Source organism: Bombina bombina, chromosome 6, assembly GCF_027579735.1.
Source record: "Bombina bombina isolate aBomBom1 chromosome 6, aBomBom1.pri, whole genome shotgun sequence".
NCBI lineage: Eukaryota > Metazoa > Chordata > Amphibia > Anura > Bombinatoridae > Bombina > Bombina bombina.
This window is the reverse complement of record NC_069504.1, coordinates 151,024,828-151,037,403: the sequence shown is the minus strand read 5'-3', so window position 1 is coordinate 151,037,403 and position 12,576 is coordinate 151,024,828. Positions and strand designations below refer to the sequence as shown.

General features: G+C 39.6%; 1 protein-coding gene across 2 annotated transcripts in view; it reads right to left on the bottom strand.

Moving 5' to 3' along the window:
- Positions 1-1,110: 1,110 nt before the first annotated feature.
- The window catches only part of PANX2 (pannexin 2), a 212,673-nt gene continuing 201,207 nt past the window's right edge, over positions 1,111-12,576 (bottom strand). Inside the window, exon 3 of one of the 2 annotated variants that reach the window (XM_053716633.1) lies at positions 1,111-1,484. In XM_053716633.1, coding sequence (XP_053572608.1) covers positions 1,111-1,484 — 374 coding nt within the window. The remainder of the gene's footprint in view (positions 1,485-12,576) is intronic. The other variant, XM_053716634.1, reaches the window with a different exon arrangement.

Here is a 12,576-nt window from a genome sequence, read left to right as displayed (position 1 = left end):
AGCAGCAGAAAATGGCTGCAGAGCCAATCAGCAGCGCCAGTTGCATGCCCCAGTAATCATTGGCCATTTTCTGCTTGGGAGCTACAAGTAACCTTACCTTTGTTTTTAACCACTTTGTTGGATTAGCTAGGCGCAATTAAGGGGACAGTCTACTCCAAAAGTTTTATTGTTTAAAAAGATAGATGATCCCTTTATTATCCATTCCCCAGTTTTGCATAACCAACACAGTTATATTAATATACTTTTTACCTCTGTGATTACCTTGTATCTAAGCCTCTTCTGACAGCCCCCTGATCACTTGACTTTTTGTTTATTATCTATTAACTTGCATTTTATCCAATTAGGGCAGTGTCTGCCACAGGCGTTAGCACAATGTTATCTATATGGCTCACATGAACTAGTACTCTCCTGTTGTGAAAAGCAAATAAAAAAGCATGTAATAAGAGGCTGCCTTTAGTGGCTTAGAAACAGTTGAAAACTCAGAGGTTTAAATGTTATAAAGTATATTAATATAACAATGTTGGTTGTGCAATGCTGGGGAATGGGTTGTAAAGCTGCTATCTATCTTTTTAAACAATAACAATTCTGGTGTAGACCGTCCCTTTATTGGAAATGTGATATGCAATGTTTTATTAGCATGCCCCTTTAAGTGTCATTACTTATACACATGGTCTTCAAAAAGCATCTGCTAGGGATCCTATTTGACTAGGCAGCAGCTCAAATATTATTGGTTATAATTATTATTTATTTTCCATTTTGGTTCTCAAAATATATAGTGTGTTTGTTTGAATGGAATGATATCAGTGCTTTCATTTTATTTCCAAGAGCACTGTAATTAGCATCAACAGCCTGTAACTCTGCCAAAGAAGTATCTCTAGCCAAACTGAAACTTAGGATGTTGTGTTTGGAGACTACTAAAGTGTCATGCTGCATTATCTAATAGAATCAATTGTACATTGTGCTTTACACTGCTGACTACATCAATAGATATTTAGCTCTTTTTTTATAGTGTTGAGGAGTTGTGCATATAAATTTCCTCTAGCATATTTATAGAATTGCTCTCCATGCTCATGCAGTGACTAGCACAATCAGATGATGCAGCTTTAATCTCTAGTAATCCATGGAACGTATTATGGCCCTGGGCTCAACAAAAGGGGTCAATATAACCTGTTTTGGTGGGATTACAGAAATAATTTCTTCCGGGTCAGGAGAAGAGTGATCTCTATCTATCAAGCTGGTGACCTGGTCTTCATGATCTTCATATAATGTGCTAATATGGAGTAAAGGATGAGTAGGGTTACGGTTAAACACAGTCATTGGCTCTGGTTTCACCTGGCTAAGCGTAACACTTGATGTAGCAGAGGCCACAGTTGCCATGTGATTGAGAGTGCAGGTGAGGAATGCCCCAGAGACAGACACATCTATACAGCTCTCAGAGAGAGGGTGATTCTCTTTCTCAGTATCTTGAGTAGCTTTTGCTGTATCTGTAATAAAAAAAACAGAAACACAGTAGGATTTTGCCACTTTTGCTACAGTTAACTTTTTACATTGAGATAAAAGACCCATGGTCTTCAAACACTACAGATAGTCATATCAGTTTATAAAAAGTAACTAAATAACAGACAAGTAAGTTTCCTTTTAAACAAAATAACATTGATTTGTCATGTAAGTTTTTATATCTTTTTTTTATACCCAAGAGTGATTCAATAATATAGCATTTAGTTTTAGTTGTGTGGTTTTATGTTTCTGGTATTTACAAGCTTTTAAACTATTGTGCACATTAAATGTACATAGCAATAAAGTCATTCTATAACCAGTGTTAAATTCCACAAAACCTAAAAAGGATCACAACACCATGCATACAGGGAGTGCAGAATTATTAGGCAAATTAGTATTTTGACCACATCATCCTCTTTATGCATGTTGTCTTACTCCAAGCTGTATAGGCTCGAAAGCCTACTACCAATTAAGCATATTAGGTGATGTGCATCTCTGTAATGAGAAGGGGTGTGGTCTAATGACATCAACACCCTATATCAGGTGTGCATAATTATTAGGAAACTTCCTTTCCTTTGGCAAAATGGGTCAAAAGAAGGACTTGACAGGCTCAGAAAAGTAAAACATAGTGAGATATCTTGCAGAGGGATGCAGCACTCTTAAAATTGCAAAGCTTCTGAAGCGTGATCATCGAACAATCAAGCGTTTCATTCAAAATAGTCAACAGGGTCGCAAGAAGCGTGTGGAAAAACCAAGGCGCAAAATAACTGCCCATGAACTGAGAAAAGTCAAGCATGCAGCTGCCAAGATGCCACTTGCCAACAGTTTGGCCATATTTCAGAGCTGCAACATCACTGGAGTGCCCAAAAGCACAAGGTGTGCAATACTCAGAGACATGGCCAAGGTAAGAAAGGCTGAAAGACGACCACCACTGAACAAGACACACAAGCTGAAACGTCAAGACTGGGCCAAGAAATATCTCAAGACTGATTTTTCTAAGGTTTTATGGACTGATGAAATGAGAGTGAGTCTTGATGGGCCAGATGGATGGGCCCGTGGCTGGATTGGTAAAGGGCAGAGAGCTCCAGTCCGACTCAAACGCCAGCAAGGTGGAGGTGGAGTACTGGTTTGGGCTGGTATCATCAAAGATGAGCTTGTGGGTGTCAGGCTTACACAAGAGATTCCTGTAATAAGAATGAGTTTCATAAGAAAAGGACCACAACTGCAGATATTATGATATGTTTGAATGGGGGAATGTTGAACACTGTATATCAACAAGATATTGCTTTCTAATTGCTACAGTGTATATACATTCTCCTTCCTTATAATTTTAGGCAATGCTGACTTAACAACTGAGATGGTAGACTTTAAATCTATGCACAGAGTAAGTTCAGCTAACCATCAAAAGGTAAGGTAAAAAGTAACATGCAGCTGTTTACACTTTAGATAAGACAGCACTGTAATAAATAAACCGGCATTTGAGGGGTTAATCCCTATTAATATTGGTCAGGGTAACATAAGATATTGCTGATGATGTGAATAAATTTAATGAGCTTTATTCGCATTGTTGCAAGCCTTTCCTGTAAGTAATAGGACATGAATGCTTCTTAGATGAAAAGTTCCGTTTTTATAAATAGCCCCTTGCGGTTGTTATGCAATTTCTCATAAGTCTGTATGCAGTAGGCACTTACAGGTAAGCACTGCTATTGCAGGCTGGAGGAGAGGAAGGATGCTGTAATATCCCCAACAAGCGGTTGTGCTTTGCACGGCTGAGCTTTCCCGATATCGGGCGAGGTTCCGGTGGCGTGTGACGTCACAGCCGAAACTGTTACAGCCGGGAGCTGCAGAGATGCGTTCAGAGTGTAGCTTGGGGAGATGCTTGTGTGCAGGAGTAGAAAGTAGGCGGCACAAGAATTCCAAGCAGGTGTGGATGAGTGCAATAATTATTTATAGGGTAAGGAGGAAATGGCTTGCTATAAGGTGCAAGGATTTAGAGGCCAAAGGATATATGAAGAACAAGGTCCGCAAGAAATATGACAGGACCCCCCCCCCAAATGATCAACTCCGGAGATCAGGACCAAGACGGTCAGGATTCCGCCCATGAAACTGAGCCAGCAGCCGGGGCGCAGCCAAATTAGAAGCAGGTTCCCAGGAATCCTCAGAGGCAGGGTAACCCTTCCAATGAATCAAATACTGCAAAGCCCCGCGGTGGATGCGGGAGTCAAGGATCTGTTGAACCTCATAAACATCCTGCGGGACTGGAAGAGTAGGTAGATGAAGATCCTGGACGGTGTGGTGACGCAAAGTTCTATAAGGTTTCAGAAGAGAGACCTGAAACGTGGGATGAATCTTCATGTGAGCAGGTAGAGAAAGAGTTACGGCATTCGGATTTACTATGTTGGCTATCGGGAATGGACTGACATAAGTAGAGGACAATTTTTTGGTCGGTAAAGGCAATCGTAGGTTACGAGTGGAGAGCCAAACATAATCCCCCAACTGGTAGTTTGGAGATGGCAAGCGTTTTCTATCGTAGTGACCTTTATATCTCTCCTTAGCGAGATTGATGTTTTCGGTGGCTACAACGAAAGCATCAGTGATGGTGTTAATCAATTCGTTCACGACTGGATGGGTGTTCAGAATGCTACTCTGCCATTGGAATGAGGGGTGAAATCCATAGTTGATGTAGAAAAGAGAAGTTTTAGTGGTGTTGTGGCATATATTATTGAAAGCGAATTCTGCTGTGGGCAGGAGATCAACCAAATCGTCCTGACGGGCCGATAAGAAGCAGCGAAGGTACTGTTCTATCCACTGGTTGGTCCTTTCAGTTTGGCCGTTGGTCTGTGGATGGAATGAAGTGCTGAGTCGCCTTGTGATGTTGAGACTAAGGCATAATTGTTTCCAGAGCTTACTAGTGAACTGAGTTCCTCTATCCGATGTGATGGAATGAGGAAGGCCATGGAGTTTGAAGACATGGTTCAGTAGCAGGGTAACCGTCTCCATAGTAGTGGGTACTTTATGGAACGGCATAAAATGAGCCATCTTACTAAAAAGATCGACCACCACCAAGATAGTATTTTGTTTCTTTGAAAGGGGTAAGTCTACAATGAAGTCCACTGCTATATCCATCCATGGTCTATCAGGAGTGGGTAGTGGTATCAATTTACCCGTAGGTGAAGTTCTGGTGGTCTTTGATACGGTACATACTTTACAAGATTTCACGAATAACGCTGTTTCATTCAAATAGTCGGGCCACCAAAAGAATCGAGCAACCAATTCTTGTGTCTTGTTTATACCCGGATGACCAGCTAGAACTGAATCATGGAGGGTAGCAAGTACTTGCTGTCTGAGAGATGGTGGTACGTAAACCTGATGTTGGTGGTAGTACAACCCATTGTGATGTTGAGCCAAATCCTTTTTTGGTAAGGTTGTATCCCGCGTTTGTTCTATCTTGAATGTGTCGACCTGGTCTAAAGAGAGACCTAAGAAGTTTTCTAGAGGTATGAGTGAACTTTCTTCAGGGATAGACTCCGGGGGTGAGAATTGTCGTGACAGTGCATCTGCCTTCTTGTTCTTTGAAGCAGGCCTGTAGGTGATAAGGTAGTTGAAACGTGACAAGAACAAGTTCCATCGTACCTGTCATGAGGAGAGAGTACGATTAGTTTTGAGATATTCCAGGTTTTTGTGGTCTGTGTATATCAGGACAGGTATGTTAGTTCCTTCGAGTAAATGTCTCCAGTGCTCTAAAGAGGCCTTGATGGCCAAGAGTTCCTTCTCCCCTATGGGGTAGTTAATTTCAGGAGTGGTCAAAAGTCTGGAATAATAAGCTACTGAATGAAGAGGTTCTGTTGGGGTTTGTCTTTGGGACAAAATGGCCCCTAGTGCATAATTAGAAGCATCCACCTCTAATACATATTGATGGTTGGGCTCCGGGAAACGTAGAATGGGAGCAGATGTGAATGCAGACTTCAAATAGTCGAAAATATATTGCAAGTCATGAGTCCAAATGAATCTACCCTCCTTTTTAGTGAGGTTGCTAAGAGGTCTAGTCAAAGCGGCAAAGTTCTTAATAAATTTACGATAGTAATTGGCAAATCCCATGAACCTTTGGACATCCTTCTTAGTCTTGGGAGGTGGCCAGTCAAGGATAGCCGATTCTTTGTTTCCTTCCATTTGAATACCCTTTGGTGTGATTTCATAGCCAAGAAACTTAATGTGTTTGGAATGGAAGATACATTTCTCTAATTTCACATAGAGAGAATTATCTCTTAATCGTGTGAGAATAATCTTTACATGTTTTATGTGTTCCTCAAGAGTGGAAGAAAAAATAAGAATGTCATCCAAATAGATAACAACAAAAAGGTCGAGTAAGTCCCTGAATATATCATTAATAAAATACTGGAAGGTGGCAGGGGCGTTACAAAGGCCGAATGGCATTACAGTATACTCATATAACCCATAACGGGTGCGAAAAGCTGTAAGCCATTCATGTCCAGGTTTTATGCGTACTAGATTGTAGGCGCCCCTTAAATCTAGTTTAGTATAGTAGTTTGCATATTTTAGCCTGTCTATGAGTTGGGGTATTAAAGGTAAGGGGTATCTGTTTTTTATGGTACGTTTGTTCAATTCCCTATAATCTATAATTGGCCTAAGAGACTGGTCTTTGTTTTTAACAAAGAAGATTCCAGCCCCTGCAGGAGAAGTCGAGGGTCGGATAAAGCCTTTTTGTAGATTTTCCTTTAGGTATGTCTTTAAATGTTCTAATTCGGGTTCAGATAAGGGGAAGATATGGCCATAAGGTATGTCCACGCCTGGTAGGAGGTCTATGGGACAGTCATACACCCTGTGTGGTGGCAATGTTTCAGAATCCTTTTTACTGAATACATCAGAAAATGCTGTATATTCCTCGGGTATTGTGAGAGGATCTACAACAAGTAGTTGTTCGTGGTATAAACAGTTGTCCTTACAATAAGAGGAGTTAAAAGTAACTTCAGAAGTTGACCATAGAATACTGGGGTCATGCTTTTTGAACCATTGTATACCTAAGATTACAGGGTAGAGAGGTGATGGAATCACATCAAAAGTTACAAATTCAGTATGATGAGTGTTAGTGGTAACACGTATATGGATAGTATGGTATAGTATTGGACCAGAGGAGATCTCATTACCATCAACAAAACGAAGGAGACTTGGTTTGAACTTTTTAACTAATGGTATTTTATTTTTCCATACATAATCTTCATCAATGTAGTTGTGGCTAGCACCGGAATCAAGTATTGCTTGACAGTCTAGTCTGAGGTGTTCCCACTGTAACAAAACAGGTAGGGAGCAATGGTTAATTTGTACATGTTTTGATGAAAAGCAAATCTCAAATTTCCTGTGCTTACCAGTCCTGTGTTGAAGTTGAGTGCACTCCCTGATGGTATGGTCTAAACCTCCACAGTATATGCACAAATCATTTGCCTTGCGCCTAAGCTTCTCCTGTGGAGTTAAAGGTCCTCGGATGAAACCCAGTTCCATAGGGACTGTAGAAGTCTTGGGTGCAGATTTATTAGTGGAGGAGGAAGCCGTATAGACTTGTGGAAATCTTTGTGTAGAGTCAGAGTAACGTCTTTCAGTACGTCGCTCTCTAATGCGTCGGTCTAAAGTGATAGAAAGATCAATAAGCTGGTCTAGTGTATCTGGTAAAGGTTGTCTGGCTAACTCGTCCTTTAAAGCATCCGATAGGCCCAAGCGGAACTGGTTGCGCAAGGACAAATCGTTCCAGAGGGTATCAGAGGACCACTTCTTAAAGTCGGTTATATACTCCTCAACCTGTCTTTTATTTTGTCGAAGAGATCGCATGGCTGTCTCAGCTGAAAGCTGTTTGAAGGGATCGTCGTAAAGCTGAGCCATGGCTTTAAAGAATTGGTCAAGGGAATACAGTATGGGGTCATCTGACTCAAAGAAGAGATTGGCCCAAATCCGTGGTTCACCACGCAAATAAGATATAGTGGTAAGGACTTTTAAATGGTCATAAGGGTAGGTCTTAGGTTTTAACTGAAAATATAAATAACACAAATTCTTAAATTCCCTGAATTCGTTCCTTTGCCCTGTAAAAGGTAGAGGTGGGTTAGGTTGTGGTTCATGGGTGCTTAAAGTAATCTTAAGGGTATCAATTTTTTCATTGATATACTGTTTTAGGGATGTATTTTCTGTCTGCTGGGCTGTCATTCCCTTTGCTAAGTTGTCAACAGTCTGAGTAAGAGCTTCCACATGGAAGATTAGAGCTGATGGGTCCATGGTATAGGCTTGGAATTAATGTCAGGCTTACACAAGAGATTCCTGTAATAAGAATGAGTTTCATAAGAAAAGGACCACAACTGCAGATATTATGATATGTTTGAATGGGGGAATGTTGAACACTGTATATCAACAAGATATTGCTTTCTAATTGCTACAGTGTATATACATTCTCCTTCCTTATAATTTTAGGCAATGCTAACTTAACAACTAAGATGGTAGACTTTAAATCTATGCACAGAGTAAGTTCAGCTAACCATGAAAAGGTAAGGTAAAAAGTAACATGCAGCTGTTTACACTTTAGATAAAACAGCGCTGTAATAAATAAACCGGCATTTGAGGGATTAATCCCTATTAATATTGGTCAGGGTAACATAAGATATTGCTGATGATGTGAATAAATTTAATGAGCTTTATTCGCATTGTTGCAAGCCTTTCCTGTAAGTAATAGGACATGAATGCTTCTTAGATGAAAAGTTCCGTTTTTATAAATAGCCCCTTGCGGTTGTTATGCAATTTCTCATAAGTCTGTATGCAGTAGGCACTTACCGGTAAGCACTGCTATTGCAGGCTGGAGGAGAGGAAGGATGCTGTAATATCCCCAACAAGCGGTTGTGCTTTGCACGGCTGAGCTTTCCCGATATCGGGCGAGGTTCCGGTGGCGTGTGACGTCACAGCCGAAACTGTTACAGCCGGGAGCTGCAGAGATGCGTTCAGAGTGTAGCTTGGGGAGATGCTTGTGTGCAGGAGTAGAAAGTAGGCGGCACAAGAATTCCAAGCAGGTGTGGATGAGTGCAGTAATTATTTATAGGGTAAGGAGGAAATGGCTTGCTATAAGGTGCAAGGATTTAGAGGCCAAAGGATATATGAAGAACAAGGTCCGCAAGAAATATGACAGTGGGGCCTTTTCGGGTTGAGGATGGAGTCAAGCTCAACTCCCAGTCCTACTGCCAGTTTCTGGAAGACACCTTCTTCAAGCAGTGGTACAGGAAGAAGTCTGCATCCTTCAAGAAAAACATGATTTTCATGTAGGACAATGCTCCATCACACGCGTCCAAGTACTCCACAGCGTGGCTGGCAAGAAAGGGTATAAAAGAAGAAAATCTAATGACATGGCCTCCTTGTTCACCTGATCTGAACCCCATTGAGAACCTGTGGTCCATCATCAAATGTGAGATTTACAAGGAGGGAAAACAGTACACCTCTCTGAACAGTGTCTGGGAGGCTGTGGTTGCTGCTGCACGCAATGTTGATGGTGAACAGATCAAAACACTGACAGAATCCATGGATGGCAGGCTTTTGAGTGTTTCTTTGCAAAGAAAGGTGGCTATATTGGTCACTGATTTGTTTTTGTTTTGTTTTTGAATGTCAGAAATGTATATTTGTGAATGTTGAGATGTTATATTGGTTTCACTGGTAAAAATAAATAATTGAAATGGGTATATATTTGTTTTTTGTTAAGTTGCCTAATAATTATGCACAGTAATAGTCCCCTGCACACACAGATATCCCCCTAAAATAGCTAAAACTAAAAACAAACTAAAAACTACTTCCAAAAATATTCAGCTTTGATATTAATGAGTTTTTTGGGTTCATTGAGAACATGGTTGTTGTTCAATAATACAATTAATCCTCAAAAATACAACTTGCCTAATAATTCTGCACTCCCTGTATAATCTGAATACATTTATACCACAGGACAATGTCCAGTAAATAAAATGAAGAAATATGAAGAAATTCATTGTTGTGGAGCCTTGAAACATTCTCCTTAATGTTGTCCCACAGTCTTTACTTATAGGGACTGTCTACACCTTAGTCATTTTAAAGTATTACTTTAGATTAAGCTGCAAATATCCTCATGTGCCCTTTCTATATCATGCAGCAGGAACAGTAAAAAGTTTTTTTAAATGAATATTGTTTCTGGCCACTTTAAAATGGCTGCCAAACTCCACCCACTGATAACAGGATGATCTGGGATGCATCTAGGCATTCTGCTGTATAGCACTGACAGTCTGTTGGATCCAACTAGTGAGCCTTTTGTGACTGGGTACCATATGCAGCCCAGATTGTGATGTCATCAGTGGGCAGACCTTAGCAGCCATTTTAAAGTGGCCAGAAACGATATTCATTCTAAAATATTTTTTTACTATTCCTGCTGCATGATATAGAAAGGGGTGCAGGAGACTATTTGCAGCTTAATCTAAGGTAAGACTTTAAGATGACCATGGTGTAGACTGTCCCTTTATATAAAACAAAGACGCAACATAGAGATACTATTTCAGAGAAACCTTGTCATAAGTGATAAGCTGAGATATGTGCACAATTCAACAAGCTGTGGATCACTAATTTTAAAATAATAAAAAACATGTGTATGTGTGAGAGTGTGTACAATAGATGAGTTATATACACAGCTCTTCCTACGAGCTCCGGTGCCTGTTAACCAGTTCTGTTGTGACTTCCCCATTATGGGCAGAGACTGTCTCACTCTGACCTCAAAGTGAAGTGTGACAGTCACAACATTAAAATTAATATTTCTATACTCCACAATTATGGATTTCTTTATTTTAGTTAAGGGACAAAGGGCTATGGTATGCAGTCATTCACATAGTGTGCATGGTGTTGTACTCATATAGTAAATTAATGTTTGAGGAGTTGTATGTGCTTCAGTCTAAGGTAATTGGGAGCCTGTTTTGTGAAAATGTACTGTGCCCTGTCTGCAGAATAGAAAAATGTGTTTAAAGGGACATGATGAAACCCTAACATTTTCTTTCATGATTCAGATAGAGAATACAAATGTAAACAACTTTCTAATTTACTTCTATTATCTAATTTGTTTCATTCTTTTGGTATAATTTGTTGAAGGAGCAGCAATGCATTACTGGTTTCTAACTAAACACATGGGTGAGCCAATGACAATCGTTATATATATGCAGCTACCAATCAGCAGCTAGAACCTAGGTTCTTTGCTGCTCGTGAGCTTACCTTGATAAACCTTTCAGCAAAGATTTACACGAGATGGAAGCAAATTTTATAATAGAAGTAAATTGAAATGTTGTTTAAAATTGTATTCTATATTTAAACCATGAAAGAAAAAAATTAGGTTTCATGTTCCTTTAAGTGGAAAGAAACTGCCAGGAAAAAAAAAAAAAGTGTAAATATAAATGACAAAGAGATTATGAGGTAATAGTAATCAGAGAAGTCCAATTTCTACCTCTAGAATTAAGAAGGGAGTATTTTATATGTTTTTTTTTTTTTTTTCAATCTATGCATGTATTTCTGCCCGAAGCAAGAAATCTCTGCAGCTATTTTAATGTATTACCCAGTATTAGGTGTATTGTTCCTATTTCCGCAAAGGAAACAGGCTTTTGTTTAAAGTTGTAAATTAATAAAAAGAGAGAAACGCTCTAGTGTGCTGTGTATATAAACCGTGGGGTTTCAGTGCAAGGCAGAATCATGTTTGATTCTCCCTGCAATTGTGTGATTGATGCACAACAATAAACTTATACAAAAAGAGAGAAGCGCTCAACCTGGGAACTAAAAATAGCATAATAGCTTGTTCTATGGCTGGTTACCACCCTAGAAGCAGCCTATTTTGCTCAACATGTGCCTTTCACAGAGAAGAAGTTTCCTGTAGTATATCAGTTTGACCCTGACTAAACAGGCAAAAAAACAGACGTACATTTCGGCCAAGTGTGGGCCTCGTCAGTGAGGTGCAGCCATATCTCTCTAAGCACATTGAGCAACTGTTCCATATCCCTCTAAGCATACTGAGCAACGGGTGCCTAGAGGGATATGGCTGCACCTCACTGATGAGGACCACACTAGGCCGAAACGTTTGTCTTGGGTTTTGCTGTTTCTCTTGTTCAGAGGGGGATTACCTGGTTATTTTGGGACTGGACCGCACTGTTAAAGGGACAGTACACTGTAAAATTGTTTTTATATGACTGTATTTTCAATTACTTGTTATACCAGCTGCAGAGTATAACATTTATTAGAAATTGCATTTTTCGTTTTTTTTGTGTATATGAAGTAGCTGGTTTTGTGCTTTTAAACCACAGCCTATTACAATGGGTTGAGCTTCAGGTAATATCATATCGCATTATGTTATCACTTTTATGTACACAGACTTGCTTCCTTATCTTATATTTGTCTAGAAAACCAAAGCTCAATATTTAGAGCAGTGTTTTTCAACCAGTGTGCCGTGGCACACTAGTGTGCCATGAGAGATCCTCAGGTGTACCACGGCAGACTGACAACAGTGTGACATATTTTTTAAACTTTGCTCCTAGTTTGTAGGAGGCATGGCATAACAGCACAATACATACAGTATGTGTGTGTGTGTTTGTATGTGTATATATATATATATATATATATATATATATGCTGTATTAGGCTACAATGTGTGATTTTTTAAAAATTTTTGGGATGGTGGTGTGCCACAGGATTTTTTAATGTAAAAAAGTGTGCCACGGCAAAAAAAAGGTTAAAAATCACTGATTTAGAGAGAACAATGGAAAATTATAATTTTATTACTTAATTATCATTCCCCCCACTGAGAGTGTAATCTCTTCTGCTGGCTGTGTTTACTTAGGCTATTCAATAGAATATACTCCAGTATAAAAACTTTCAGTATAGGTTGGGATACCACAGGCTAAATCAGCTATTTCAAATGCCAAAATAGGGGTAAAGGAGCTACTTGTAAACAATTTAAAACACTCCAGCAGGTAAAATGAATCATTGGGAACAATTCAAAGGGCAGAATTTTTGGGTGAATTGTCCCTTTAAATCAGGAACAGACTG